The sequence below is a fragment of the Furipterus horrens genome, unplaced genomic scaffold, assembly GCF_987537825.1.
Source record: "Furipterus horrens unplaced genomic scaffold, mFurHor1.1.pri manual_scaffold_10, whole genome shotgun sequence".
NCBI lineage: Eukaryota > Metazoa > Chordata > Mammalia > Chiroptera > Furipteridae > Furipterus > Furipterus horrens.
Window position 1 is genome coordinate 62,947,924 of NW_028327180.1, and position 26,236 is coordinate 62,974,159.

At 41.3% G+C, this 26,236-nt stretch overlaps 1 protein-coding gene and 1 non-coding gene across 3 annotated transcripts in view; one reads left to right on the forward strand and one right to left on the reverse strand.

Moving 5' to 3' along the window:
• The window catches only part of TRRAP (transformation/transcription domain associated protein), a 140,530-nt gene that overhangs the window by 89,587 nt on the left and 24,707 nt on the right, over positions 1 to 26,236 (reverse strand). For both annotated transcript variants that reach the window (XM_090287915.1, XM_090287914.1), the window contains exons 12-22: positions 25,246 to 25,324; positions 23,347 to 23,581; positions 21,848 to 22,214; positions 21,668 to 21,765; positions 20,769 to 20,963; positions 20,024 to 20,215; positions 17,194 to 17,359; positions 14,993 to 15,249; positions 12,973 to 13,173; positions 4,999 to 5,150; positions 396 to 595 (exon numbers count right to left, since the gene is read on the reverse strand). In XM_090287915.1, the coding sequence (XP_090144041.1) occupies positions 396 to 595; positions 4,999 to 5,150; positions 12,973 to 13,173; positions 14,993 to 15,249; positions 17,194 to 17,359; positions 20,024 to 20,215; positions 20,769 to 20,963; positions 21,668 to 21,765; positions 21,848 to 22,214; positions 23,347 to 23,581; positions 25,246 to 25,324 (2,142 nt within the window). The remainder of the gene's footprint in view (positions 1 to 395; positions 596 to 4,998; positions 5,151 to 12,972; positions 13,174 to 14,992; positions 15,250 to 17,193; positions 17,360 to 20,023; positions 20,216 to 20,768; positions 20,964 to 21,667; positions 21,766 to 21,847; positions 22,215 to 23,346; positions 23,582 to 25,245; positions 25,325 to 26,236) is intronic.
• LOC150000466 (U6 spliceosomal RNA) lies at positions 15,496 to 15,602 on the forward strand. Its single transcript, XR_016513882.1, has one exon. It is a non-coding gene; the product is annotated as a U6 spliceosomal RNA (small nuclear RNA).

Below are 26,236 nucleotides of genomic sequence, written 5' to 3' on the forward strand. Positions count from 1 at the left end.
GGAGTCTGAGCACACCTGCTACAGAGGCAAGCAGCCATTCTAGCTAGACAGGGAAAGGGCTTGGAGATCAACCCAGGGCAGAGACGAGCACTGCAAGGGAGCCTTGGAGGAGCTGGCAAGGCAACAGGTGACATTGAAAATGGCGCCATGGGGGAAGGTCAGCCATCAGTGTAACTGCAAACTATCTCTCTTACATACACCCCACAATCTTCACAACACAGCACCCATCACTGAAATACCAATGATCACTTTCAATGTAATTAAGTGGAAAATTAGAAAACAAAGGCCAAAAATCAACAAGCCAAACTCAGCTTCTCTAAAACACCACCCTGTCCTGACCAAGGTTTTGAAGCACCCTAAAGAGGTCACATGACCATGTGCTCTGCCCCACTCACCACACTGCTGGGCCACTGCCACCATTGTGTAGTGGCGGATCAAGCTGGCCACGAAGGGCAGGGCACTAGGTCGGAGATCTTTGATGACAGCTGACATGAAGGCCCCAGTCAGAGCCTGCTCAAACGTCTTCCGAGCTGGAGTGTCTTGTGCTTTGTAGCGATGTGATATGATGACATTAGGTATGGTCTTTTCTGTAAAGCTGGAAGACAAAATTAAATCCATCATCACAACACTGAAGTCCTGAGCTGATGGTTCTGCCATGAATTATTTTCAACCTGCCCACCTTCCTCTTGTTCAGATAGGCCGGAGTGAGTTAATTTCTGCTTTAATTTCAACAACACTGGGAATCAAACATAATGAATTTCGTTATGAACATTTATAACCAATGGTTCAAGAGACACCAAGTATGTTTTACCTGATATGAGCATGACAATGACCCAGAGTAAATTACAAAATGGCAGCAGATTCAATATTTTTATAATTTTAAAATTTTAGGTTGATGTTTGAATTTAATCATTTATAATTAAATAAGCCAAATTCTAAGTAGTAACATGATCAAATAGGGATGAAAAAAGCTATTACTTAAAGGCAGCTATACATCTATATACATTAAAAATCAAACCACAGATACAGGATCAAACAGGGTGATGGGCCTCATTGATAAAGCATTTACTCCCAATTACATGAGATTAGCTAAAGTCCAAACAGGCAGAATCAAGGAAGCAGACTTCAAACACAAGGATAAGAAATAGTCATCAGTATTTTAAAAATTATTAGTTCCTCTGAAATTTGAACAGCTCCAGATAACAGAACTTTCTTTCTGTGACATGAAACCAGCCTCCAATTTTTCCCACTAACTCTCTGGTTCTGCCTCTGAAGCTATTAAGATACATGAAGGTCCTTCATTACCACACGCAGCAGCTTTAAACAGAGCAGAAGGCTTTTTAAGTCTTGTCCAGCTCATCATAATGCTCCTTCCAATGCTACTGGGGTTGAGGTGCCCAGCACAGACATGACTCCCAGTATCCTCCCCAACCTGCTCTTCCCCAAGGACCCCAACACCCCAGTAAAGTGGTGCTTTGGGCTTCAAGTCAAGAAAACCCTCAGTCAGCCAGACTGAGTTACATACTTTCATCCACTCCCCAGAATACTTAAGAGCAAACTCTAAGGTCTCCATTGAGTCCTCCCGAGGCCCTGCTCAGCCCTGACCAGGCACCACCCCTCTCAGCCAGTGCGCCTGCATCCCTGGGCTGCTGGGCCCATCAGGCGACCTCTGCCCTGGCATTCCCTGAGCCTCTGTGGTTCTCTCAACCTCATCTTCAGACTGCACCGCGACCTCTGTTCAGGACCACCTACCACCCCCAGAGGACTACTCTGACCACCTGATTTACTAAACTGCCCTTTTCGACAGCTATCCCCTTAGCCCAGCAATTTTCAACCGTTTACATCCCATGGCACACATGAATTAATTACTGAAGTTCTGAAGCACCACAAAATATATTTTTTGCTGATCTGACAAAAAAAAAAATGGTATAACTTACATTCATTTACCCTGGATGGCTATCGTTGTGTTAGCTATTGTCACTTTTTATTTCACAATCTAAGGGAAAGAGGTCAGTGCCCCTGACTAAAGTCAGGTATCACCTGTTTTTTAAAATCTTGCAGCACTACACACTGGCTGAAAGTCACTGCTTTAGCCTGATATACTTAATAGCACTTTCCACTGCTGAAATAGTACACATTTGTTTCTTTCTGCTTGGTGTCTTCTCCCCACTAGAATAAAGTTCCTTGAATGCTAGGACGCAGTCTTGAACAACACCTGGCACCAGAAGGTACTCAATCTGTGGAAGCAGCGAAAACGCAGAGATGGAGAAAGGGTGGTCTTTATAATAAATGGAGAGTGGCTATCAAGAGGGCCAAGACTGAAAGTAGAACCCTATGCAACACTATTCACAAAAATAAAGTCTAAAGACATTAAAGGTCAAAATGTGAAGAACAGATGATACAACTTTGAAAAGATAATACAAGAGAGGACCTTCATGGCTAGTATGTGGGAAACAATTCCTTACAAATGATATGAAAAATATTACACAAAATTAAAAACTATATCAATTTGATCACAGTAAAATCATGAACTTCTACTTATCAAAAATTCAACTGAAAGGGGAAGAGGGTGTACAGAAGTCGAAAAGAGTATAAGGGGGATAAATGGCAATGGGAAAAATCCCATAAAAAATTAATTAAAAGGTCAAAAAGAAAGACTTAGGAACAACGGCACCCCAATAGCAATGAGCAGAGCACAGCAAAGAGCCCTAGGTATCAGCTCATGTCTGCGGGGAGCCCTCCCTCCTCTCACAGAAACCAGCAAGTCCAAGGCTGGGGGACACGGGGAGAGGCACACAGGGGGCCAAAAGCATCTTGTCGAGCTAGAAAGGAAGTGCCCAGAAACTGATGGGGACACATCAGAAGAGGACAGGAGCCAGGCAGGATAGGGCTCATTGATTACATCTGGATAATTTGGCAATCAAAATAAATAATGAATTGTCAGACATTAAATAAAATAAAAGTCCATGAGCCTGGACTGCTATAAACAAATATACTTCCTTACTTTACAAAAAATGGAAACTGAGAATAGAAAATCAGCTTTTGATATCTCTACAGCAATAAAGAGGGGCAAACTACTGACTAACTGTACATTATAGATGAGTCTCAAAAGCATCATGCCGGCGGAAGAGAAGCCAGACACAGAGACCATACACAGTGTGGTTCCACCTGCATAAGGTGTCCAGAAAGGGCAGATTTATAGAGATAGGAAGTAGATTAATGGTTGCTTGGGGCTGGGAATGGGGGTTAACTGTAAATGGGCACTGAGGAGTCTTACTAGGGGGATAAAAATGTTCTAAATCTGATTCTTATTTGCAACACTCTACTAAAAATCATTAAATTGTAACACTTGAAGTAGATGAATTTTGAATATATAAAGTATACCTCAATAAAATTGTTAAAAACAAAGAAAACCACCCTTTTGTAATCATCATACCAATACTTGAATCAGGAAAGCACCATCAATGAACGTTATAACCAGCAAATAAAACTCTGATGACAAAGAGGATATTTACATTATCTCAAACTCTCTCCCTACCAATTACTTATGAACTACAAACAGTAAAATAATAACCTGACAGTGGAGCGGGGCCGACAACACTCTTACCAAGGGAAGCGCCAACATCAAACAGCCCTTGATGTGACTGTGAGAGGAACACTTTTTTTGAGGGTGTGAGCGGGGTTCTAGTAGATGAGCAGTCTGAATCTAATCATGAAAACAGGCAAATCCACACTAGGGATAGTCTATAAAGTAACCGGTCTAGCCCTGGGTGGTGTGGCCCAGTGGACTGAGCACCAGCCTGCAAAGCAAAGGGTCACCAGTTCAATTCCCAGTCAGGGCACATGTCTGGGTTGCAGGCCAAGTCCCCAGCTGCGGGCGTTTAAGAGGCAACCACACATTGATGTTTCTCTCCCTTTCTTTCTCCCTCCCCTCCCCTCTATCTAAAAATAAATAAATAAAATCTTTTTTTTTTTTAAAGTAACTGGCCCGTATTTTCCGAAAATGTTAATGTCATAAAAGATTTTGTAATGCCAAATAAGTATTCTATTTTTCGATAGATTCATCAATTTAAAACCTTACTGAGCAAAGTAGTTGTTCGTAACTGTCTTTTTAATGTCAAAAGCGCCTAGACTGCCACTACCTTTTTATTTGATATTGGTTATTTGTGCCTTCTCTTCATGCTAAGAAAGGAAGGAAAGAAACTTTAATGCCTTCTTCACCCTTGCCAGTAGCTTTTCTATTTTATCACAGTTTTAAAAAATCAACTTTTGGATTTTTGCATTCTATTGTATGTTTTCCTTCTGTTCATTTCTTCTCATCCTTTTCTTTTTTTTAATTTTCTTCTAATTTTTAAAATAAGTATTTAGCTCAATTAGACATTTATTCTTTTCCATTATGATTTTTAACACCTTTATTGAGGTATAATTTATATTCCATAGAACTCATTTATTTTAATTATACAGGTCAATGAGTTTTAAATTTCTATAGTGGTACAACCATCACTACAATCCAATTCTAAAACATGTCATCCTGAAAAGTCAATCCCATGCCTACCCCCAGGGCAACCACTAATCACAACCTAATTTGTAGGAGCAAAATACAACTATCATGATAAATATCTGGAGAAAGAAAGTGTCACTATGGACTGGAAAAGCAAAAGATGCACTGATGTGTATCATGTGACAGGTGCTATGGATATATATAATGGTGAGAGGAAGGAAGAGAAAACAGTATGACCCTTGGTTCTTGCAACTTCCAATCTTATGAGGAAGCAATCATAAAGGCAGAACACAACGGAGATAAATTCTAATAGTCATGCACTTAAGTTCTCTATATTTTTTCTAAAAGCCAGCAGAAGTATAACTAGGCAAATCACAAGTCATCTTCCTAACTTTAAGGAAAATGCTCACAACACTAAGAAATCTGGGAGGTCCTCTCCATCCCTCATTCCTGAAGCAAGATATGTCCAACTGCAGAGAATTAAATTATCGACATACTTCGGGTGTGCAAGGAGCTGGTAGAGAGCATGTTTATTGTCCTCGAGACTCATCATTGCCACCAAGAAGCACTTGATGACTTCCCAAGCCTGCCTCCGGTAGTAGGGCTCAGTGTTGGCACTTTTCAGGCAGTCCAGAGCAGTTTCAATGGCCTACGACAACAAAGAAACAAAAAAAATGACAGTTTGTACTGAATTACACGGCTTTGGCAGGCTTCCACTGAAAGCATTCGCAGCACCACAAAGAACCTTAATGCGTAATTTCTCCAGAAGTGAGCACTGTGGGCCTACATGGGCCAGCAGGTACTCACCACATGGAAGTACTGTGAAAGAAGAAAATGCACGGTTTAAATTAAAATGAAAAATAGAGTTCACTAATTTTTGTGCTGAAATAGCCAATGGGAGAGTCACAAAAATGGGGAGACAGAGAAACAACCCCTCATCGAAAGGAAAGGTAGAATCCCCAGAAAGAGTGCTAAATGAAGTAGCGAGGAGTAAACTATCACATATGGAATTCAAAACATGGATTATGGAGAAGTTCAATGAGCTCAGCGGAAACTACAAAGAACTCCAGGGAAACTACAAGGAACTCCAGAAAAACTACAAGGAACTTACTGAGAACTACACCAGCATGAAAAAGGACATAAAAACTATCAATAAGAGCAAGGAGGAAATGAAGAATACGATCTCTGAATTGAAGAACACAGTAGAAGGAATTAAAAGCAGGCTAGAGGAAGCAGAAGATCCGATCAGGGAACTGGAAGACAATGTAGACAAAAACTCCCAGACAGTGCAACAAAATGAAAAAAGACTGTACAAGACTCAAGATATTCTAAGACAGCTGCAGGACAACATGAAACGTAATAATATCCGTATCATAGGAATTCCAGAAGGAGAAGAAGAAGAGCAAGGGATAGAAAACCTCTTTGAAAAACTAATGACAGAAAACTTCCCTAACATGAAGAGAGAAAGAATCATGCAAGTCCAGGAAACACAGAGGGTCCCAATGAAGAGGAACCCCAACAGGCCCACTTCAAGACACATCATAATTAAAATGCCAACATTCAAAGACAAAGAGAGAATCCTAAAAGCAGCAAGAGAGAAACAACTAGTAACATACAAGGGAGCTCCAATAAGGCTATCATCAGATTTCTCAGCAGAAACACTACAAGCCAGAAGGGAATGGCAAAAAATATTCCAAGCAATGAAAAACAAAGGCCTACAACCAAGAATACTCTACCCAGCAAGGCTCTCATTCAAAATGGAAGGTGAAATAAGGAGTTTCCAAGACAAAAGAAGGCTAAAAGAATACATCTCCACCAAACCAGCACTGCAAGAGATGCTAAAGGGTCTGCTTTAAGAAGTTGAAGAAACAGAGAGAGACAGAGAGGAACATGAGTACAAAGGGGGAAAATGACAATGAGTAAGTACTGAAAGAAAGAAGGAACTTCTACCATTTACAACAACATGGATGGAACTAGAGAAAATTATGCTTAGCGAAATAAGCCAGGCAACGAAAGAAAAATACCTTATGCTGTCACCTATTACAGGAAACTAATGAACAACACAAACAAATGAGCAAAATTGAACCAGAGAATACAAGGATGCCAGCCTGTTAAACCAAGCACGCCGTTGTCTGGGGACAGCCAACTGACCTGGAATCTGCATGATCCTTCCCCATGTGGGAAGGCCACCCTCCCCTCCACACCCCCACTCTTACTAGGGATTTCTGGACCCAAGGGTAGGTAGGACGACGACCATGTCCAGCTTGAAGCAGCTAGAAGAGCTCAAGACCTTCGCCCATTGTCCTTTATAAGATTATAAAGTGTCTTAAGTCTGAGAGGGAGGAATTGTTCTTTTTTATTGTTTAATTAATTAACTAATTAATTATTTTAAAAATGAAAAATAATAATATATGAAAGGATGAGGCAGGAGAGCTTGTATGTACGACCCATGGGCATGGACTTGGGGATGGATTGTTGGGGGAGGTAGGGTGCTGGGCGGAGGGGAGCAAAGGGGAAAAAAATGGAACTATTGTAACAATATAATCAATAAAATATACTTTTAAAAAAATGCCAAAAAAAAAACAGCCAATGGGAGATCCCAGAAATTACGTGAGCTCAGAAGACCGCTTGCAGTGGATTTGCTGGATTACACTAGATACTGAGTCATCTACACAGGTGTCAAGGTCCCCAAGAGAAGAGAGAACTCTCTGCAGACTTCCCTGTGTCTCAGTTCAAAGCTAGAAGACAACTTTCCCAAGCTTTCACTAAATTGCTCTTTAAAAGAGAAAAAGTTGTACATCATTTTTGCAGAAAACCTGCATAGCAACACTCCACTCATATTTTTATCCTTTTTATTTCAATGAGGTTGACCAAGAAGGCAGGAGAGTCACAATCACACAAAAAATAATTTGAAGCCATTAACCACTAAGATATTAACTTGGTAATTATATACATAAACATCAAAGAACTAATCTGTGTCAAAGATTAAATATTTATCCAGGCTTTGTGTGAGGAGCCAGAGAGGGAACCGAGGGACAGAGCTCTGCACTCGAGACCCAACCAGGTAACAAAGCGCACATAGCTGCTCCATGTGGCATGACCACTCAGAAGGTGACAGGGCTCCTCACCACAGTGCCCCACCATAGGCCCGAGTTCTTCTAGGGCACTTTAGAATTGTCACTTCCCCTACCGCCTCTGACCTGATCATTAATAGGTAATAATAAATCATGTGAAGATAATCTCAACAATTTTATTTTTAAGAACCAATGTGGTCCTGGCTGGTGTGGCTCAATGGAGAACACCAGCCTGCAAACCGAAGGGTCACCAGTTCTACTTCCAGTCAGGACACATGGCTGGGTTGTGGGCCAGGTCCCCAGTTGCGAGAAGCAACCACACACTGATGTCTCTCTCCCTCTCTTTCTTCCTCCCTTCCCCTCTCTCTAAAAATAAAACAAATAAAATCTTTAAGAAGAAAAGAATCGATGTATGAGACAATTACCCGCTGAAAAGAATAAAGGGTTGGAGAGTATGCCTAACGCGGGATTACTGGAAGGGAATTCGCTGGCCACGGGCTTGGCCTTGCTCTCACTCCCTCTGCCTAGTGCCCTCCTTCAGCACATGGCTGCACCAGGCCCTGAGGATGCTGCCTGCTGGGAAGGGAGGCCCACATGAGCCGAGAGGTTCCCACACGTGTCCAGGATTGTGGGAACAGAACCCATCTTCAAAACCTGGTGCCCCAAGGCTTTAGCTGTTTTGGGAAAAACAACTTCTGAAGAGATTTTCTTGCTCTGCTTATCTATACAGATGTCACAGATGTCAAATAAAAGTCAGATGCCTTAGTTTTCACTGCTATCAACCTTGCCACTGACAGAGCTAAAGCAAACAGAATCCTAACTTAAAGAAATTACCTGAAATGTGAGAACATGCTGCAAACACAGGAAGCTCACTACAGTGATTTTCAATGTCAAGATAAGAGAGAATTTTAGTTGTCAGTATTCTCTTAAAAGGAAAGGGTGTTTACTTGGCAAACATTTTGATAAGGGTTTGGATGAGAAGCTGAGACTGCACTTCACCCCTAAGGTTTGGAGAAGGCAACACCGATCTACAGAGTAAAGCTGGAGAGGGCTGGGGATGATGGCATGTGCTTAAGGGAGTAGGGGGACAGCTGGACTAAGAGATGACAAAAAAACAACTCCTAACTGACAATTATCCTTCCTCCCAAACATTTAGTCAAGTCTGGTTTTAAAAAAATAACAACCAAATGGGGTTCATTCCAGGGATTCAGGGATAGTTGAACATCTGCAACCAATCAATGTGATACACTGCATTAACAAAAGAAAAAAAAGATCACATAATCTCATCAATAAGCACAGAAAAAGCACCTGACAAGATACATCCATTTAAGATAAAAACACAATAAAAATGGGTATAGAAGTACCTCAACATAAAGGATATACATGATAAATCCTCAGCTAATATCATACTCAGTGATGAAAAACTGAGACCTTTTCCTCTATGATTAGAAATAAGAATGCCCAATCTCAACACTACTATCAATAGAGTCCTGGACATCCTAGCCAGACCAATTAGGCAAGAAAAAGAAATAAAAGGCATCCAAATTGGGAATGAAGAAGTAAAACTGTCCCTATTTGCAGACAACATGATCCTATATACAGACACCCTAATGACACCACAGAAAAAACTATTAGAAACAGTAAACAAATACAGTAGAGTTGAAGGATTAAAAATCAATATACAAGAATCTGTTGCATTCCTATATACTAATTAAATAACAGAAAGAGAAATAAAAAAGTTCTAACAAAACAAAAAGAATGAAGTACCTAAGAATAAAACTAACAAAGGAGACAAAGGACCCATACACTGAAAACTGTAGACACTGTTGAAAAAATTAAAGAGAACATAAGGAAATGATGTAAAGAAATGAGAAGATAGTCTGTGTTGATGGATTAGAAAAACTAACATTGTTAAAATGGCCATAATACCTAAAGGAACATACAGATTTAATGCAATCCCTATCAAAATCCCAATGGTATTTTTCAAAGAAACATTCAGAACAAAAAAAGTCATCAAATTCGTATGGAACCACAGAAGACCCCAAATAGCCAAAGCAATCATGAGAAAAAAAAGAAAAAAGCAGCTCTGGTGATGTGGCTTAGTGGATTGAGCACCGGCCCGTGAACCAAAAGGTCACCGGTTCGATTCCCAGGCAGGGCACATGCTGGGATTGTGGGCTAGATCCCCCAGTTGCAGGTGTAGGAGAGGCAACTGATCAATGCATCTTTCGCACACTGATGTTTCTCTCCCTTTCTCCCTTCCCCTTTCTCTAAAAGTACTATATTTTTCACTCCATAAGACAAACTTTTTTTTCCCCAAAAGTGGGGGGGAAATGTCTGTGCGTCTTATGGAGCAAATATTGTGTCACAGACTGTGATGTGTATTACCTGACCTGTCAGCAGTGGCGACAGCAGTTAGACGAGGAAGTGGTGGGCCCACATGAAACCCCAGGGGACACTTAAATGTTCCACTTTACTGCTGAATCTCAGGGTGTCTGGTCAGTATGAAGACAGTGAAGAAAGTAATATCAGTGATTGTGAGCAACTAAGCTTCATAAATTCTGACACTAGCAATGATGAGTTCTTAGGGTTCCCAGAAAACTAGAAGAGTAATTGAACCTTAGAGTCTCTCCTCATTTGTTAATGACAGTGATGATGATTCTTAATACCGCTGTTGACTGCTGTTCACTTTACATGGTTGAAATATTATTCTATTATATTTTATTAAATATTTTAGTACACCATTTGGTTCAGAATATTTTTTTTCTTGTTTTCCTCCTCTAAACCTAGGTGCGTCTTATGGTCAGGTGCGTCTTATGGTCAGGTGCGTCTTATCGTGCAAAAACTATGGTAAATAAATAAAATTAAAAAAAAAAAAAAAAGTAGGTAATTAACACTCCCTGGCTTCAAACTCTATTACAAAGCACCAGCAATCAAAACAGTATAGTACTGGCAGAAAGTCACACAGACCAATGGAACAGAACTGAGAGCCCAGAAATTAAACCACACATATATAAGCAACTAATTTTCAAGAAAGGAGCCAAAAACATATAATGGAGAAAGAAAAGTCTTATTCACAAAACTGGAAAGCCACATGCAAAAGAATGAAATTAGACTGCCATCTGACACCACACACAAAAATTAACTCAATATAGATTAAAGACTTGAATATAAGATTTGAAACAATAAAATACAAAGAAGAAAATATAGACACTAAACATATAGACCTCAGACTGAGAGGGGTTTTTGTGAATTTGATCCCAAAGGTAAGCAATATAGAAGAAAAAAATGAATGGGACTACACAGCAAAAGAAACCATTAACAAAACAAAAAGGCAACCAACTGAATGGAAGAAGTTATTTGCAAACAATCCCTCCAATAAGGGATAAATATCCAAAATATGTAAAGAACTCACACAACTCAACAATAAAAAACACAACCTGAGTAAAAAATAAGCAGCACTGGCTGGATTGCCCAGGTGATTAGAGCATTGTCCCATATACCACAAGGCTAAAGGCTCAATACCGAGTCAGGGCACAGGCCTGGATTGTGGGTTCAATCCCCAGTCAAGGAGTGTATGAGAGGGAGGCAACCAATGTTTCTCTCTCACATCAGTGTCTCTTTCTCTCTCAAATCAATAAACATATCCTTGGGGGGGAGGGAGGGAGAAAAGGAAGGAAGGAAGGGATGGAGGAAGGGAGAAACTGGGCAGAGGACCTGAATAGACACTTTTCCAAGGAAGACACAGAGATGGCCAACAGATAACATGAAAAAATGCTCAACGTCACTGTTATAAGTTAAATGCAAATCAAACCCACAATAAGATACCACTTCACACCTGTTAGAATGGCTTTTATCAGTAAGAAAAGAAACAAGTGTTGGAGAAGATGTGGGAAAAAAGGAATCCTCATACACTGCTGGTGGGAATGCAAACTGGTAGAGCCACTGTGTAAAACAGGATGGAGGTTCCTCGAAAAATTAAGAATAGTTACCATATGAACCAGCAAACTCCCTTCTGGATATCTATCCAAAATATTGAAAACATTTATTTGTAAAGATGTATACACCCATATGTTGCAGCATTATTTACAATAGCCAAGACATGGAACTTAAGTGTCCTTTGATGGATGATTGGATAAAGATGATGTGGTACATAAATACAATGGAATATTACTCCACTGTAAAAAATGATAAAATACCGACTGTCATTTGCAACATGAGTGTATCTTGAGAGTATTATTATGCTAAGTGAAATAAGTCAAGATATAAAAGGCCAAGAGCCATATGATTTCACTCATGTGGGATATAAAACAACAAACAAAAAAAATCTCATAGATTCAGACAACAGAATGGTGGTTACCAGAGGGGAAGAAGGTGGGGAAAGAACAAAAAAGGTAAAGGGGGTCCAATACATGGTGATGAAGAGACTAGACCTGGGGTGGTGAGCATACAACAGAGCATATATAGATGTCACAGTATGAAGTTGGACACCTGAAATTTCTATAATGTTATTAACCGGTGTTATCCTAATATAATCTCACACACGCGCACACACTCCCAGAACTCATTATATGGGTGAATTCTTATCCAGACAGGTACTCATGCCAACTTCTAAAATATGAAACAACCTGAGCAAAGTGACAGCTTTGAATCACTCCATGTCATAGAATGCCGTTTTAACACCAGATCTGCAAGTAGCACAGGAATCTCTGCTGACGGGGGTTTAACGAAATGACTGAGCTGCTTAGATACACATAAAAGCCTACTCTAATAATCTTTTTCAAATACCCAATATACAAGACATAGTAATAAAAGCACAGTGGGGAAAAAGCTGGTTATACAATAAGGAGGAAAATTCAAATGCAACAATGTAAATTACAATTATGTAGAATAATACATACAATGCATATGTAACAAAGGACTGAGAGGTGTAATTAAATGAAGGGGGAAAAGTTTTCTTTTTTTTTCAATCCTCACCATAGGATATGTTTACTGATTTTAGAGAGGAAGGGAGAAAGAGAGAGAGAGAGATCAACATGACAGAGAAACATCCATCAGTTGTGTCCTGTACATGCCCAGACCACAACCTAAGTATGTACCCTAACTGGGGATCAAACCTGCAACCTTTTGGTGTACAGGATGATATTCTAACCAACTGAGCCACCCAGCCAGGATAGAACAGTTTTTTTAAGGAGGATAAAGCAAAAGCAGTTGAATGGAACACTGCAGGTTATTGGGCACACAATTTGTTCATTTGCTATGCAACGGAAGTGTTCTAAAAGGCATGTAGAGAGCAACAAAAGAGCTGCTCACAGCTGGCTAAGGAGCCAGGAAAGAGAGCAGCAGTTATGAAACTTATAGTATCTTTAAGAAGCTCCCAGAGACTTCCAAATTTACCTTCTCCATTGGGAGTTGAAGAGATGCTTTACAATCGGAAAACTCCACTGTAATACTGGGGCCTTGAACTTCAGTCACAATATAGTGCAGCTTCTGGGACTCCTTTAACATCTTCCTGTTACTGCCACCAAATTTACCAAGTACACGATAGGCCACGTGAGAAATGCTATCAGCAGGATTGCGTAAAGTGCGCCATAAAGCCTAGAAATCAACATGCTTTCATTAAAATCCTTTCAAGGTAATGCATGTACATGGTTCACAAATCACAGTTCAAAAGTTATAAAAGACTACACAGCAAAAATTCTTCCACATCTGTCCCCCAAACACACAAGTTCTTCTTGGAGGAAACCAATGTTATTGGCCTTGTGTGTGTATCCTCCCAAAGAAATGTTTTGTCTTTACAGAAATGCATGTATGTATATAAACATTCCTCCATGCTCCTGAGATACAAACGATAGCATATAGTAAATATTGCAGAGCTCAAAAGCAAGAAAATTAAGCCATATATAGTTTAAGCATCTTAACAAAATGAAATTAGGAGGAGCATAGAAGGAAATGCAATTTACTGGTAAGTTCTCATCCTGGGGTTAGATGGTGAGTTCTGAGGTTTTTACTTCTATTATTAGGTTTTATATCTTTAAAACACGATATATAAATTAGAGATTTCAAATCTCACATTAAAAAGGATAGCAAAAGGGGGAAATGGGGATCATGTCAGGATCTGCATTATGGGAATAAATAATGTGTACCTTGTACTTACAATTAGTAAAAGGGGCACATGGACTCAACTGTTCCAAAAACTGTCAATCTTCCCATATTTTCCCAGCTAAATTACCATGTCTTGAAAATTACCATAGCTCACTATTAAAGTATTTTCTTAAATCACCTTCTGGAGCAATGCCCAATGTTAGTATCTAGCAATAATCAACATAAAATCATGGTACCTTTCTTTAAAGTAAAAATGTCTCTTCCATTCCTGTAGGTCGAAAGAAGCTTCTCCTTAACAACTGCTGAGAGGTGTTGTCCTGGTCCCCTCACCCCGCCCCTCCACCTGGCCCACCAGTCCTCACACATCCTCAGAAGTGACCTCTGAGTAACTCCCCAGGCAGGGCTGATGGCCCGGTGCTCACACGGGCTGAGCAGGCTGATGAAGCTGAGGCGAGGCAGCTCACACCGCCGGGCCGGAGGACAGGGGGCCGTGACTCCGAAACGCGCTGGGGCCCTGCCTCTGCCTAGGGCCGTCTCCTGAGAGGAGGGCAGGAGGCCAGAGAAGCCCTTCCACCTCTTCCTCCCGCATGGCACTCACCCCTGCCTGGCTTGGGCCTTCCAAGTTGCCATCTCCAATCTACTCTGTCCAAAGACTTCTGTCCCCTAGGAGTTACTGAGTATCTATCATATAAAGCCACCAGAATTCTGGCTTTATATTCTGCCTCCCTCCCAGCTTGGGGTCAAACACTATGCTAACAGGGTACATGAGTAAGTAACAGGCAAACCCCTTAACAATGACCAACCACATTACAAACCAATAACAGCAGCAATACATGAAGGAAAAACCTGATATCTGATATCTGAACTTTAATGAACAAAAAAATACAACATGTTTGCAGACAGATATACCTTGCCTTAGGAATCTGCATCTCTTTACTGTGTAACTCAAGATCTTTGGTGAATAAAGAAAGGATCTCCCTGGAAGCGACAGTGTTTCTAACACCTGCCTTTGTAAGCAGCACCTCAGTGAGAATAGGGCACCTGTGAAAACCTCCAAAAAGGGGAGCGGTACTATGAAACCAACATCCACTCAATACTTACAGTACTTCTTTACGCCTTCCCATGAGCCAGAAGACGCACAAAGTAACTTGAAAGCTTCACCTCTTCACTCCGCAAAGTTACCCACTGAGCATGGAGAGCTCAAGAGGGGCCTGTCACTGCCAGAAACTGCCTGCCTGCCTGAAATTTTCAGTGAGGACCAGACACAGGCGCACCTGACGCCCCTGCTGGCGCTCAAGAGAACCAGACTTACCTGCATGAGCTCTGCGCGTACCGGCTGAATGTGGTCGTACAGGAAATCGGGCTGCAGGTTGTCCACACACAGCTCCAGAGTCCTCAGGCCTTGGCTAACCAACGTCTGTGAGCCATTGAGAGCAGACACCAGGGGATCCATGAGCATGGGCAGGTAGGGCAGGAGAGAGCTCAGCCGCACGGGCACGGTGAGACACAGCTCCACAAAGAGGTCCTTCATGTGCTGCTTGTGCAGGCCACTCTGCAGCATGTTCAGCCCTGAGGGGGGGAGCACACAGAAGGAGAAGTCACCTTCCAGACACCAGCCAGAGTTACTGCACAAAATGACTGGTCCACATTTTGTCATATACATGAACATGATGACAGAGAGACTGTTTATGCCCTCCTTAAAAGGAACTGCATTAATTAGCTACCCTGTTCTATAACTGCATCCATGATCGCTTTTGTCTATGCTAACCAGAGGAACAGCAAGCTGCATATAATTATTATAAGTTAAATTATATAGTGCTCGCTTCGGCAGCACGCATACTAAAACTGGAACGATACAGAGAAGATTAGCATGGCCCCTGCACAAGGATGACACGCAAACTCGTGAAGCGTTCCATATTTTTAAAATAAAAAAATAAAATAAAATAAATAAACTGCAAAACAAAAGAAAAAAAAAGTAGAGTATCTGCACTACAAAAAAATTTTTAAAAATAAAAAATAAATTAAATTAATGATAATATTATGCTCTTGTAATAACACTAGGATTACACATCAACCTTTTAATAATCTTATACTATTAATAAGCCCAATCTAAAGACACAGGCTTTCTGATATGACATATTCATCTCAAGTTTAAGGTTTACAATCTTACATCTTTTTTCAAGCTTCCAGTAGACCAGTTGATGTCTACACTTTAAAATATAAATTTTTCTAAAACTCCACTTCTGTTTTTTTATACAGAGGAGAGCCTCCTCCTTATAAAGCCGACCTCCCAACTCTGCATGAGGGGAACCAAGGATTTACTGAGCTCTTCCCTGGCACGAGGCAGGTCCAGACTGGCTCACGGAGCACTTGGAGACGAACAGAAAGAGAAAAGCATGTGGCAGCCAACCTGACACAAGGCACATCCAGGTACTGCAGATTAACAAGAGCTTGGAAAAGAGCCACTGACAGAAGGCATCACATGGCAGGAGGAGGAGAGGGAGAGACTAAGTGCCTAGAAGGGTATCCGCCTGAACACATGTGGTTAGGGAGAGAGGAGCATGGGGCCAGCCGAGAGCGTGCAGAAGAAGAATCAGGCTCATCAGAGCAGAGGGCTCAGGTTGAGGACTGACTGGAGATGGGACTAAATATGAAAAATGGTTTAGCAACATGTCTGGCTTATGGAACAATCATGACCATGTTACAGTCAATATATCCAAATATTTCCCAGTTATTTCCTGGTTATACTATGTTGTAAATGGCTTCCCCGTGCCAGGATGCCAGGAGCTCACACTTCACAAAAATACACGTTCCTAGGACAGTGGTTCAATCAGTTCATACCCATAAACACTGAATGAACTCAAGATGCCCTTTAGCTCTATATCTTTTTATTGTTGTTCAATTACAATTGTCCCATTTTTCCCCCTTTGCTCTCCCTGTTCCCACCCCCACCCCTGCCCCTCTCCCCCACAGTCAATCCCCAACCTGTTGTCCATGTCCATGGTTCATTTATACTAGTTCCTTTAGCTCTATGTCTTGAAAGAATTCCTAATTATACAGGAATTACAGGATTATGGTTGTGTAATTAGTAACTAAATAAAAATATAAATGTATAAATCAACTTTATAACTTGCTTTTTCCCTTCTTATTCTGATTCTCTTTCAAATCTAGGGATTCCTGATCTCATAAAACCACTAGAAACAACTTTCTTTCTAGATCAGCTCACCAAATGCTAACTGGAGAAGCTAAAACCTTCTAACTCCCATTCAATTCTGAGTGGAGAGACGAGCCCAGCCTAAACAGGGGGGGCTCCTTTCAAAGTCCCACTGACTTGAAAGAGAACAGAACATGGGACTGGGGCACACTCTCTCTCTTTCTCTCTGCAGGGAACATGCATTTATATACCCACATCATGACCTTCAATGGGTGCAGAAGATGAACCTCAGCAAGCAAAAGCAGCCAGATCCAGGCACGCAAACAAGGCTAAAAGGCAACTAAAATCATTGCTCTGACCTTGCAGGAGGTTTGGAAGGAGAGGCAAAAATTCCTGATACAGGAGATCATGGCTTCCTCCCCCAATAGAGCGGAAGAGGGCCCGAAGCAGCAGGAAGTAGTTGTAGGGCTCTTTGGCAGTCTGTGCGAGCTCCATGGAGCTGTTCACGATCTTGTGCAGGTGGGGCTGCAGGGCGGAGAAAGGCAGGTTAATAAGTTCCAAATGAGGACGGTCAACATCCTTAAGAACTACGCTAAACATTCACTGGAATCAAACAGAAATGGAAGGTAATTCTTATAAAATTATTCCCAAAGGGAAGAAAAACAAGAACTTTCCAACCTTTATTTGACTCAAATGTATTTCTCTTAAAATATATGTTGGTTTCTACATATATTTTCATATTCACTGTTTGGCTGTGAAAGAAGCATTTAATAGGTTCCTATCTGTCAGCTCTGCAGTTCTTGAGAATACGTCACTAAATAATCAAGCAGATCAAAGAACCCCATTTCCTAGAACAATCTAAATACAAGAAGTAACCTAAAGAAACTAAACTTTCCTATCAATCAAATATGTAAAGCTTGGCCCTGACTTGTGTAGCTCAGTGGATTGAGTGCTGGCCTGCAAACCGAAGGTAGCCGGTTTGATTTCCAGTCAGGGCACAGGCCTGGGTTGTGGGCCAGGTCCCCATTTGGGGCGTGCGAAAGGCAGCCAATCCATGTTTCTCTTGCACATCATCGATGTTTCTCTCCCCCTCTCTCTCCCTCCCTTCCCCTCTCCCCTCTCCCTTCCCCTCTCCCTTAAAAAAGATATTTAAAAATCTTTTTTAAAATATGTAAAGTTTGGAAGAGCCTCAAAAGTCATTTAAGATAAGGTGTTAGAAGACGGTTGAAAAATAGGTATTTCTTTAACTAAAAAGCACTTTATTAGCTTATAGTAATTTTAATTAACCTTGTAATCCAGATTAGGCTTTTCATCTTGTACTTCGAATCCTGGTTTTGACATGTGACAGTTAAATCATGTAACTTTTTTGCATGGTCACAGTGAACCATGAACTGTAAACTATTGGTATAGTTACTGATACTGGTCGAAACTTGTTCCTGTATATGGCATGACATATTTACTTTACAGAATAAATCAACTATATATAGTTCTCGAGACCAAAAATTCTATGAATTTGTTCTTTAATATATTCTTGAGCATCTTCCCATCAGGTTTTGTGGATTTTTTAAATTGACTTTAAGAGAGAGACAGGAAAGGAGGGAGTGAGAGAGAGAGCACAGGAGAAACACTGATTTGTTATTCCACTTATTTATGCACTCATTGGCTGCTTCTTATACGGTCCTTGACCTGGGATTGAACCCGCAACCTCAGTGTATTGGGACAATGCTCTAACCAACTGAGCTATCTGGCCAGGGCTAACCCTGTTAGGTTTTGTTTTTGTTGTTATAGTTTTGTATTTTTTCTTTCACATATTTTTTCTTTCATAGTAACACAAAAGTAATATTAAGATTCTTCATAATTACTGTGTAATTGAAAAAAAACTGGGAAAACCACCTTGGCTGGTGTGGCTTGGTGGATTGAGTGTGGGCCTGCAAACCAAAGGGTTGCAGGTTCAATTCCCAGTCAGGGCACATGTCTCGGTTGAGGGCCAGGTCCACAGTTAGAGGCGAGCCAGAGGCAACCACACATTGATGTTTCTCTCCCTCTCTATCTCCCTTCCCTTCTCTCTAAAAATAAATTTTAAAAATATTTAAAAACAAAAAACCTGAGAAAACCATCACAATCACATAAAAGCACAGACTGCTTTTTATCACTATTTGTACTTTTACTCTAGAAAAAATAGATCTTGTTTGCAGCTTCAAATTTTCCCTATGTGAAACATCTCTCTTCAGACTCAACTGGATAATATTCAACCTTCTATAGGAATTAAAATTTAGCCATAAGTGGAAATGAATGTTTACAAGTTTTTGTTCTGCCATCTGCCACTTTTAAGGGGTGATATAACCATGAGTGGGTTTTCTTACCCATTTTCTAGATTCAAACAACTGACAAAATCAATTTACACAGGATTAATCACTTAAAAAAATATAGGAGTCACACTCCTCCAAGATGTCTTTCTTAAGGAACACAAGATGATCAGAATTCTTGACTTAAAGGGGAATAATAAACAGTCCTGAAATGGAATGTTTATGTATTGCCACAAAGAATACAAACACACAGAAGAAACAAAATTAAAAGTGGAAAACGGCTGATATAATCAGATTTGAGAGGTAAGACATTTTTTCCTTCTATATTTTTTTGCATCACTTAATATTTTTAAAAAGGATGATGTGCTTCTAATTTTACTTGTGTAATCCAGAAAAAGGAATTGAATTTTATAAAGAAAACTGGGCCCTGGCCAAGTAGCTCAGTTTGTTAGCGTGTCGACCTGATATATATATATACTAAGATTGTGGGTTCAATCCCCAGCCAGGGCACATACAAGAAACAACCAATGAGTGCATGATAAGTGGAACAACAAATCAATGTTTCTTTCTTTCTTTATCTCTCTCTCCCCACCCCACCTTTCCCTAAAATCAATAAAAATAAAAACTGGAAAAAGAAAATTAGTGGTAGCAATATATCCTAAGTGTTCCAAAGTTTTCATTCTAAATCACCAGATAAATTAAGCTCTGCTTAGAAATACATGAAATGTTTTTCATACTTGGCCCTTAGTTGTTGCAAATATTTTATTAACTCAAAGAGCACTTTACAAATATAAAAAGAGCCATTCTAATTTGTGTTCAAAAGGGAAAACAAGAATTAAACAAAAAACCCTAAAACAAAGTACTACTTGGATCTAAGCTTTACCTTTAGCATTTGTTCATTTTCAGCTGCAAAGAGGGAGACTGAGCCAAAGACCAACTTAAACAGCTTGAGGTACAGGTTGGAGAGCTCCACATTGGAGCCCATTTCTGGCAGGCGATCAAGGAGATATTCCACCAGAATTGTAGCAAACAGGGCAGAGGTAGTAGGATTTGCCAAGAAAGAATTGGCAACAATCTGTCAAAACAAGAAAAGACTGTGACAAAAAATAATGCCTTCCCCAATGCATCCTTAAGAGAAATAAACTTGCCAAAAATACAAAATTAAACCTGTCACACTCCAAGAAATTACTCACCAAAGGAAAAAAATAGAGATTTACTGAGCCTTGAGTTGAACAGTTCACTTCAAGTACTTTATCTAGTATTCTATCCTTACCATGAAACACCAAGAACCTACGCATAATACATACTGAATTTGTACTAATGAAAAGAACTTGTCGAGCCCTGACCAGTGTGGCTCAGTGGGTTGGGCATCGTCCTGCAAACTGAAAGGTCGTCAGTTCAATTCCCGGGTAGGTTCCCAGCTGGGGGTGTTCGAGAGGCAACCAATCAATGCTTCTCTCACACATTAGTGTTTCTCTTCCTTTCTTCTTCCTCTCCCTTCTCTAAAACTAAAGAAAATCTTTTAAAAAGGAGGTGTGGAGAACAGGGAGGGGGATGAGAAAGGAATTTGTCCAAAGCATCTCAAGTCGACACATAAAGAATTTGAATATAAAAAAGGAGTTTTATACCTGAAGAGCATAATTCTTTGAGATTCTTTCCACCATATAGGGGACTGTAGTTTGAAAGATTTCTTTAAATGTTAAGGGATTCATCATTGTGAACACACCAGCAAAGTGTTCCAGTACCTCCTTCTCTTCCTTCATTCTAACAGTCTGGCAGTTTGCTACTCGAATGTACGTTTGTCCATTTCCTGCTATCTGGACCTAGCACAGGAAAAAAAACAAACCAATCATTAAAACCAAACATCTCGCCCTGGCTGGTGTGGATCAGTGGATTGAGTGCTGGCCTGCGAACCAAAGGATCACTGGTTCAATTCCCAATCACAGCACATGCTTGGGTTGCACGCCAGGTCCTCAGTTGGGGGCGCATAAGACACAGCCACACATTGATGTTTCTCTCCATTTCTTTCTCCCTCCCTTTCCCTCTAAGAATGAATAAATAAAATCTTTAAAAAAAAAAAAAAAAAAAACCCTGAACATCTCTGAATACATTCCATCACATAAACAGAACACTTGCATTCTTAAAAGAGAGCACCTGAATCAGAGAGTAAATGCCACCCCCTAAAATCTTTCAAATTCTCTATTCTTTGCTTAATTTTAGAAAATACTTTTAAAAATTTTTTTTCAGCATTCCTAAAGGAACAAATTATGTTTTGTAAACTTAAACCTTATTTCTATTACATTCCATTTACACTACCTCCCCTCAAAATACACACATGGACACTTATAAATAACAATTCTCACCATAAATGCAATGCTGTACTACAGACCAAAAGCACACCTGCACATATAAACACTGTAGACCATCAAAAAGTAACAGAGCTCTCAAGACCTGTTCAATCACCAGCATCTCTAATACTAAGGGGTGATTTCCACATTCAATAGACTGGTTGAGGGCACTTCCTTACCTGATATATATCTAAAGCCTGCATTGCATATTTGACAAGCTTTATGTAAATCTGAGTTTCTTTTGGCTGTAACTGCTTGTTGGGAATGAACTGAGCTTCTGGAAAAGAGATAGCATAATAAGCCAATGCAAATAAACCCACTCTGTGAAACACATTGTCTAAATTCAAGAGCGGAATTACCACCAGGCGCTTTACATGACGTTATGCCCCACGTGATTGTCTTAACTCCACAGACCAAGGTTTTTACCAAACTTCGGCAGTCTGTGACCTGAAATGTCTGCTTGTCCTCCTTGTCCTTTTCTCCTTGCTTCTCAAAGGGCGGCACAGGGGCTGGGGTCACAGGGGTGGCGGGGGTAGTGGGGGGCAAGGGGGGTGGGGCTGGGGTAGGAACTGGGGCTGGGGAGGGGGCAGGGCCTGGAGCTGCAGGGGCAGTGGGCACCCCAGGCAGAGCTGCTTCCACGGCTCCAAGTTCTGACTGAGGCTTGCACTTCTTAAAAATGGCAGAGAGCTGGTACCGAGCAATGGTGTGGAATTTGAGAACAAAAACCTAAGAGAATGAGAAAGTGGAGGGGAAGATGGAAATCACTCCTTTTCAATAGGTCAACAACCCTATCAGAAGTCAGGACAAGAAATGTTCTCCGAAACCACCTGCTAACATCATTCTGCTTTGTATCAAAAGAGAGAGTGGGCCCTGGCCAGGTAGTTCAGTTGCTTAGAGCTTCATCATGAAACTCCAAGGTTGCAGGTTGAATCCCTGATCAGGGTACATACAAGAATCAACCACTGGCCTGGACTGGTGTGGCTCAGTTGGTTGGGCGTTGTCCTGGAAACCAAAATGTTGCCAGTTCAATTCCCATCAGGGAACATGCCTGGGTTGTGGGCCAGGTCCCCAGTTGGGGGCATGCAAAAGACAGCCAGTAGATGTTTCTCTCACACATTAACGCTTCTTTCCCCTTCTCCCTCCCTGCCCCCCCTTCTAAAAATAAATAAAAATAAAAATTTTTTTTAAAGTCAACCAATGAATACATAAGTGGAACAACAAATCATGTTTCTCTCTCCCCCTTCCTTGCTCTAAATAAATACATACATACATACAAATCAATTTTTTAAAAATTAGAAGGAAAAAAAGAGTGCTGTCTGGCCCCTCTGGTAACTGTAGATGTTTCACTATCTCCACTGCACCAGTGAGTAACCTAAAATCAGCTGGGTGACCGGGCTAGCAGGCAGGGCCTGGGAGTAACCTAGGACAGCTCCATGGCCCACACGACTAACCACTGGCTGCAGAAATCACACTTTAGCCCTTAAACACACCCCCAACTGGACATCACTCCAGAAATGTTCACAGCTAATTCAGCACTTGGCTGTGCAGTGTCTCAAGACCTTGGAAGGTACTGTACTAAGAGGTCTTGTGTGATGTCTTCTCTCTCACAACCACCCTATGAGGTAGACACTGTACATATCCCTGATTAGAAGCTGAGTAAATTGGCACAGAGTTCAGCATTCCACCCACGGACACTTGGCTAGTTAATGGGAGGCACAGGGATTTGAATCAAAGTAGTCTAATGTCTGGGATCACTCTAGACCATCTGGCAGCCCCATAAACTTGCCAGTAAAGCACTGGTCCAAGCTCAGCAGCATGCGGGGTTCAAGAGCATGGGCCCTCTCCCGAGAGCCAGTACCTCCAGCATCCGCATGAGGACATCTCGCCCATTGCCACTCTCCTGCTCGCTCTTGGAGCGGATGCAGTCCACCAGGTTCAGCAGGAGCTTGCAGGACATGGTCTGGATGCTGCTGGGCAGGGACTCGTCATCAATGTTCTTGGCAAAGAGTTGGACTGCGAGGGAGAGGTCACTGAGGGGCAGATGCTGACGAACGTGGTGCACAAGATCGGCCAGAGTGCTGTAGGCGAGGGGCCTGCGGGCAGAGACCACTGCTAGTACACGTTGTCACATTTCCACAGGCCCACATCTGCAGGCACCCCTTTACCACTGCCTGCCCGGGACACTGCCACTGGGACAGCACGCCTGGAGCATGCTTTATAGGCTTCCGGTTTCCCCAGCTACACAACTGAAACTCTCATGTTGGTGCTTCAAGTCTTTCCTTTCCAAGTTCATGCATGTCATAATAACCTTGGCACACAGACTTAACATAAGCAGAAATAAGTACCAGCTCAATTATGCACTGATGGGTTTTGTTGCTCAAAGATAAACAGTATGTGTCAATTAATACCTTGTATACAGAGTGGGGAAAAGACAGGCTTACAGTTGTATATGAAACAATTTATTCTTGCATTATTATTTATTAATTATTGCATTACTTCCCATAAGAACAACTGTAAACCTACTTTTGCCATACCCTGTGTGGGAGCCATTTTATAGAGATACAACAATGTCTGGGTTGTTTAGTGCTTTCACTCACTAAACAATTGGGCACCAGCCAGACACTGGGCTAGACACCAGGAGGCCACAGTGACCCAAGTAAAGAGAGTTCCTGCCCTCAGGAAGCTTATTTAGAGAAGGGGAAACACACGAGTAAAGAAATAAAATGTATAAGTTAATTAGTGCTTGGCAGATGTGAAAAGAGCACTGTGGGACAGACAGGTGGGGGACTACTCTGAAAGGATGCCTGGCAAAGTCCCTTTCAGGTGACATTAACACTGAGACCTTAAGGACAAAAGATGCTGTGGAGCAGAGCCTGAGAAATGCCCAGATGGAAGAAACAAGAGTGACAAAGCCCTGAGTGGGAACTGCCTGGAATAGCCCCAGAGCTGGAGGCCAGCATGGCTGCAGATCAGGGAAGGAAGAGCCAGACCCCGTGGGAGTCGCATGCCACAGTCAAGAGAGTCTAGGTTCTGTCTTTGCCAAAGGGAAGCACTTAGCCATTGGAGGGTTTCCAGCAGGAGGGACATAATCTAATGTCTAAATCCAGGCAAGTTCAACCACAAGTTATAAATAATGTCTTACTTACTATTTTATAACTTTTATATAGAAAACAGTGAATTGTCTACATCATATTCAAAGCATTCTGCCTATTTTTCAAAAGATCCAATATACCTCCCTTATTTAAGCCAAAAATATTACTAATGTTGATTCATTGTATGTTGTGAGATGATTAAATGTTAATTTTCTCCTTGAGAAACAACAAACATGGTCACAACTACATTTATCTTATAAAATGCCTAAGAAATAAAAACTAGAAGGAAATACACCAAAATATTATCTGTGTTACTTGAGCTCCTCGTGCAGGACCAAAAGGTTTTCTTTCCTTCTTTCTTCTAGGTAGGTTATCAAATATTCTTTTATAATAAAAAGATTCACTTATATAGAAAGCAAAAAACAGAAAGTAATGCTAGTCAGATAGTTTCACCTCCAGTTAAAATCAAAATGACTACTCTGATTATTCCCTTGAAGCTGAGGCACAAAAAGCAACCTCAGGCATTTCAAAAAATCCCTGCAACTCTAAATCCAATCGCAACGAGGGCCCAACAGCCGGTTTGTTGAAATATTTGTAATATCTAGCACCAGGAATCACTGTCCCTCACGTTTCATCAACCAGATATCATGAGTGGGATCGCATACCTGAGAGTCTCTCGAGCAGTATATCCTGAACCAATCAGTATGGATTCATCGAACAGCTTGTCCATGCAAGGAATGAACTCTAGAACACACAAATGTCCATTGCACATATCACCAACTAAACCAATTATACATTGCTTAACAGTACTTTCACAGTAGCCAATCTGTAGGGTGAAGGAGAAAAAAGCACACACACTGTGTTTTAGTCAAAGGCATTGGCTTTACTGAGCCTCAGAAGCCATCTGCTGTCCAAGATACTGTCAGAACCACGCACAGCATCGAAGCATAAACTAAGAAAAGGTAGGCATCATGTCCCACTGCAGAGACCTTGCCCCCTATCCATTGTCCTTAGAAAGGTGCCACCATCAGCCCAAACCTTTCTGGAGAAGGGGGCAGTATCTCCTCAATGCCCCTTGAGCCACTGCCCTGATGTCACCCTTCTTAAAACATTTTATGGTTAGTAGTTATGGAGAATGAAGAATATTTCAGCATATAAATCACAAAGGTCTAGGAAATGTTAGTTTTCTCAAGGGCATGGGTCCCAGGTTAGGGGTCCCAACTTCCTGGATGAAACTGACTAGAAGCTGACAGGGGCATCTCTGTCCCTCTAATCCTGCAGACAGAAACAGCACTATCCCTTCCTCTCCCTGCAGGCCTGAGGACCGAACAGGACTAGGAAGAGTGAGTCTCCACTCAGGGACAATTCACATGTCTGAGGACATGCAGGCAGGTGGCAACCTGTATTTTCTAGGCCTCTATTCCATATTCCCCTTGGGAAACTTCAGCCAAAAACATCAAAGGACGTTTAGATTCTGGAACAAGCCTGATATTACGGCCAGCTTCAATAAGCCAAATAAAGCACGCTCTTCCCCAGCAATCAGCTGCTGAGGGTGAAGCTATAAGACAAGTGTGTGCATTGGAGACACAATACCCACGCGGGCTAAGTAACAAGCACAGCAGCCCAGGGGGATGCAACCAGGGAGAGCAGCTCAGA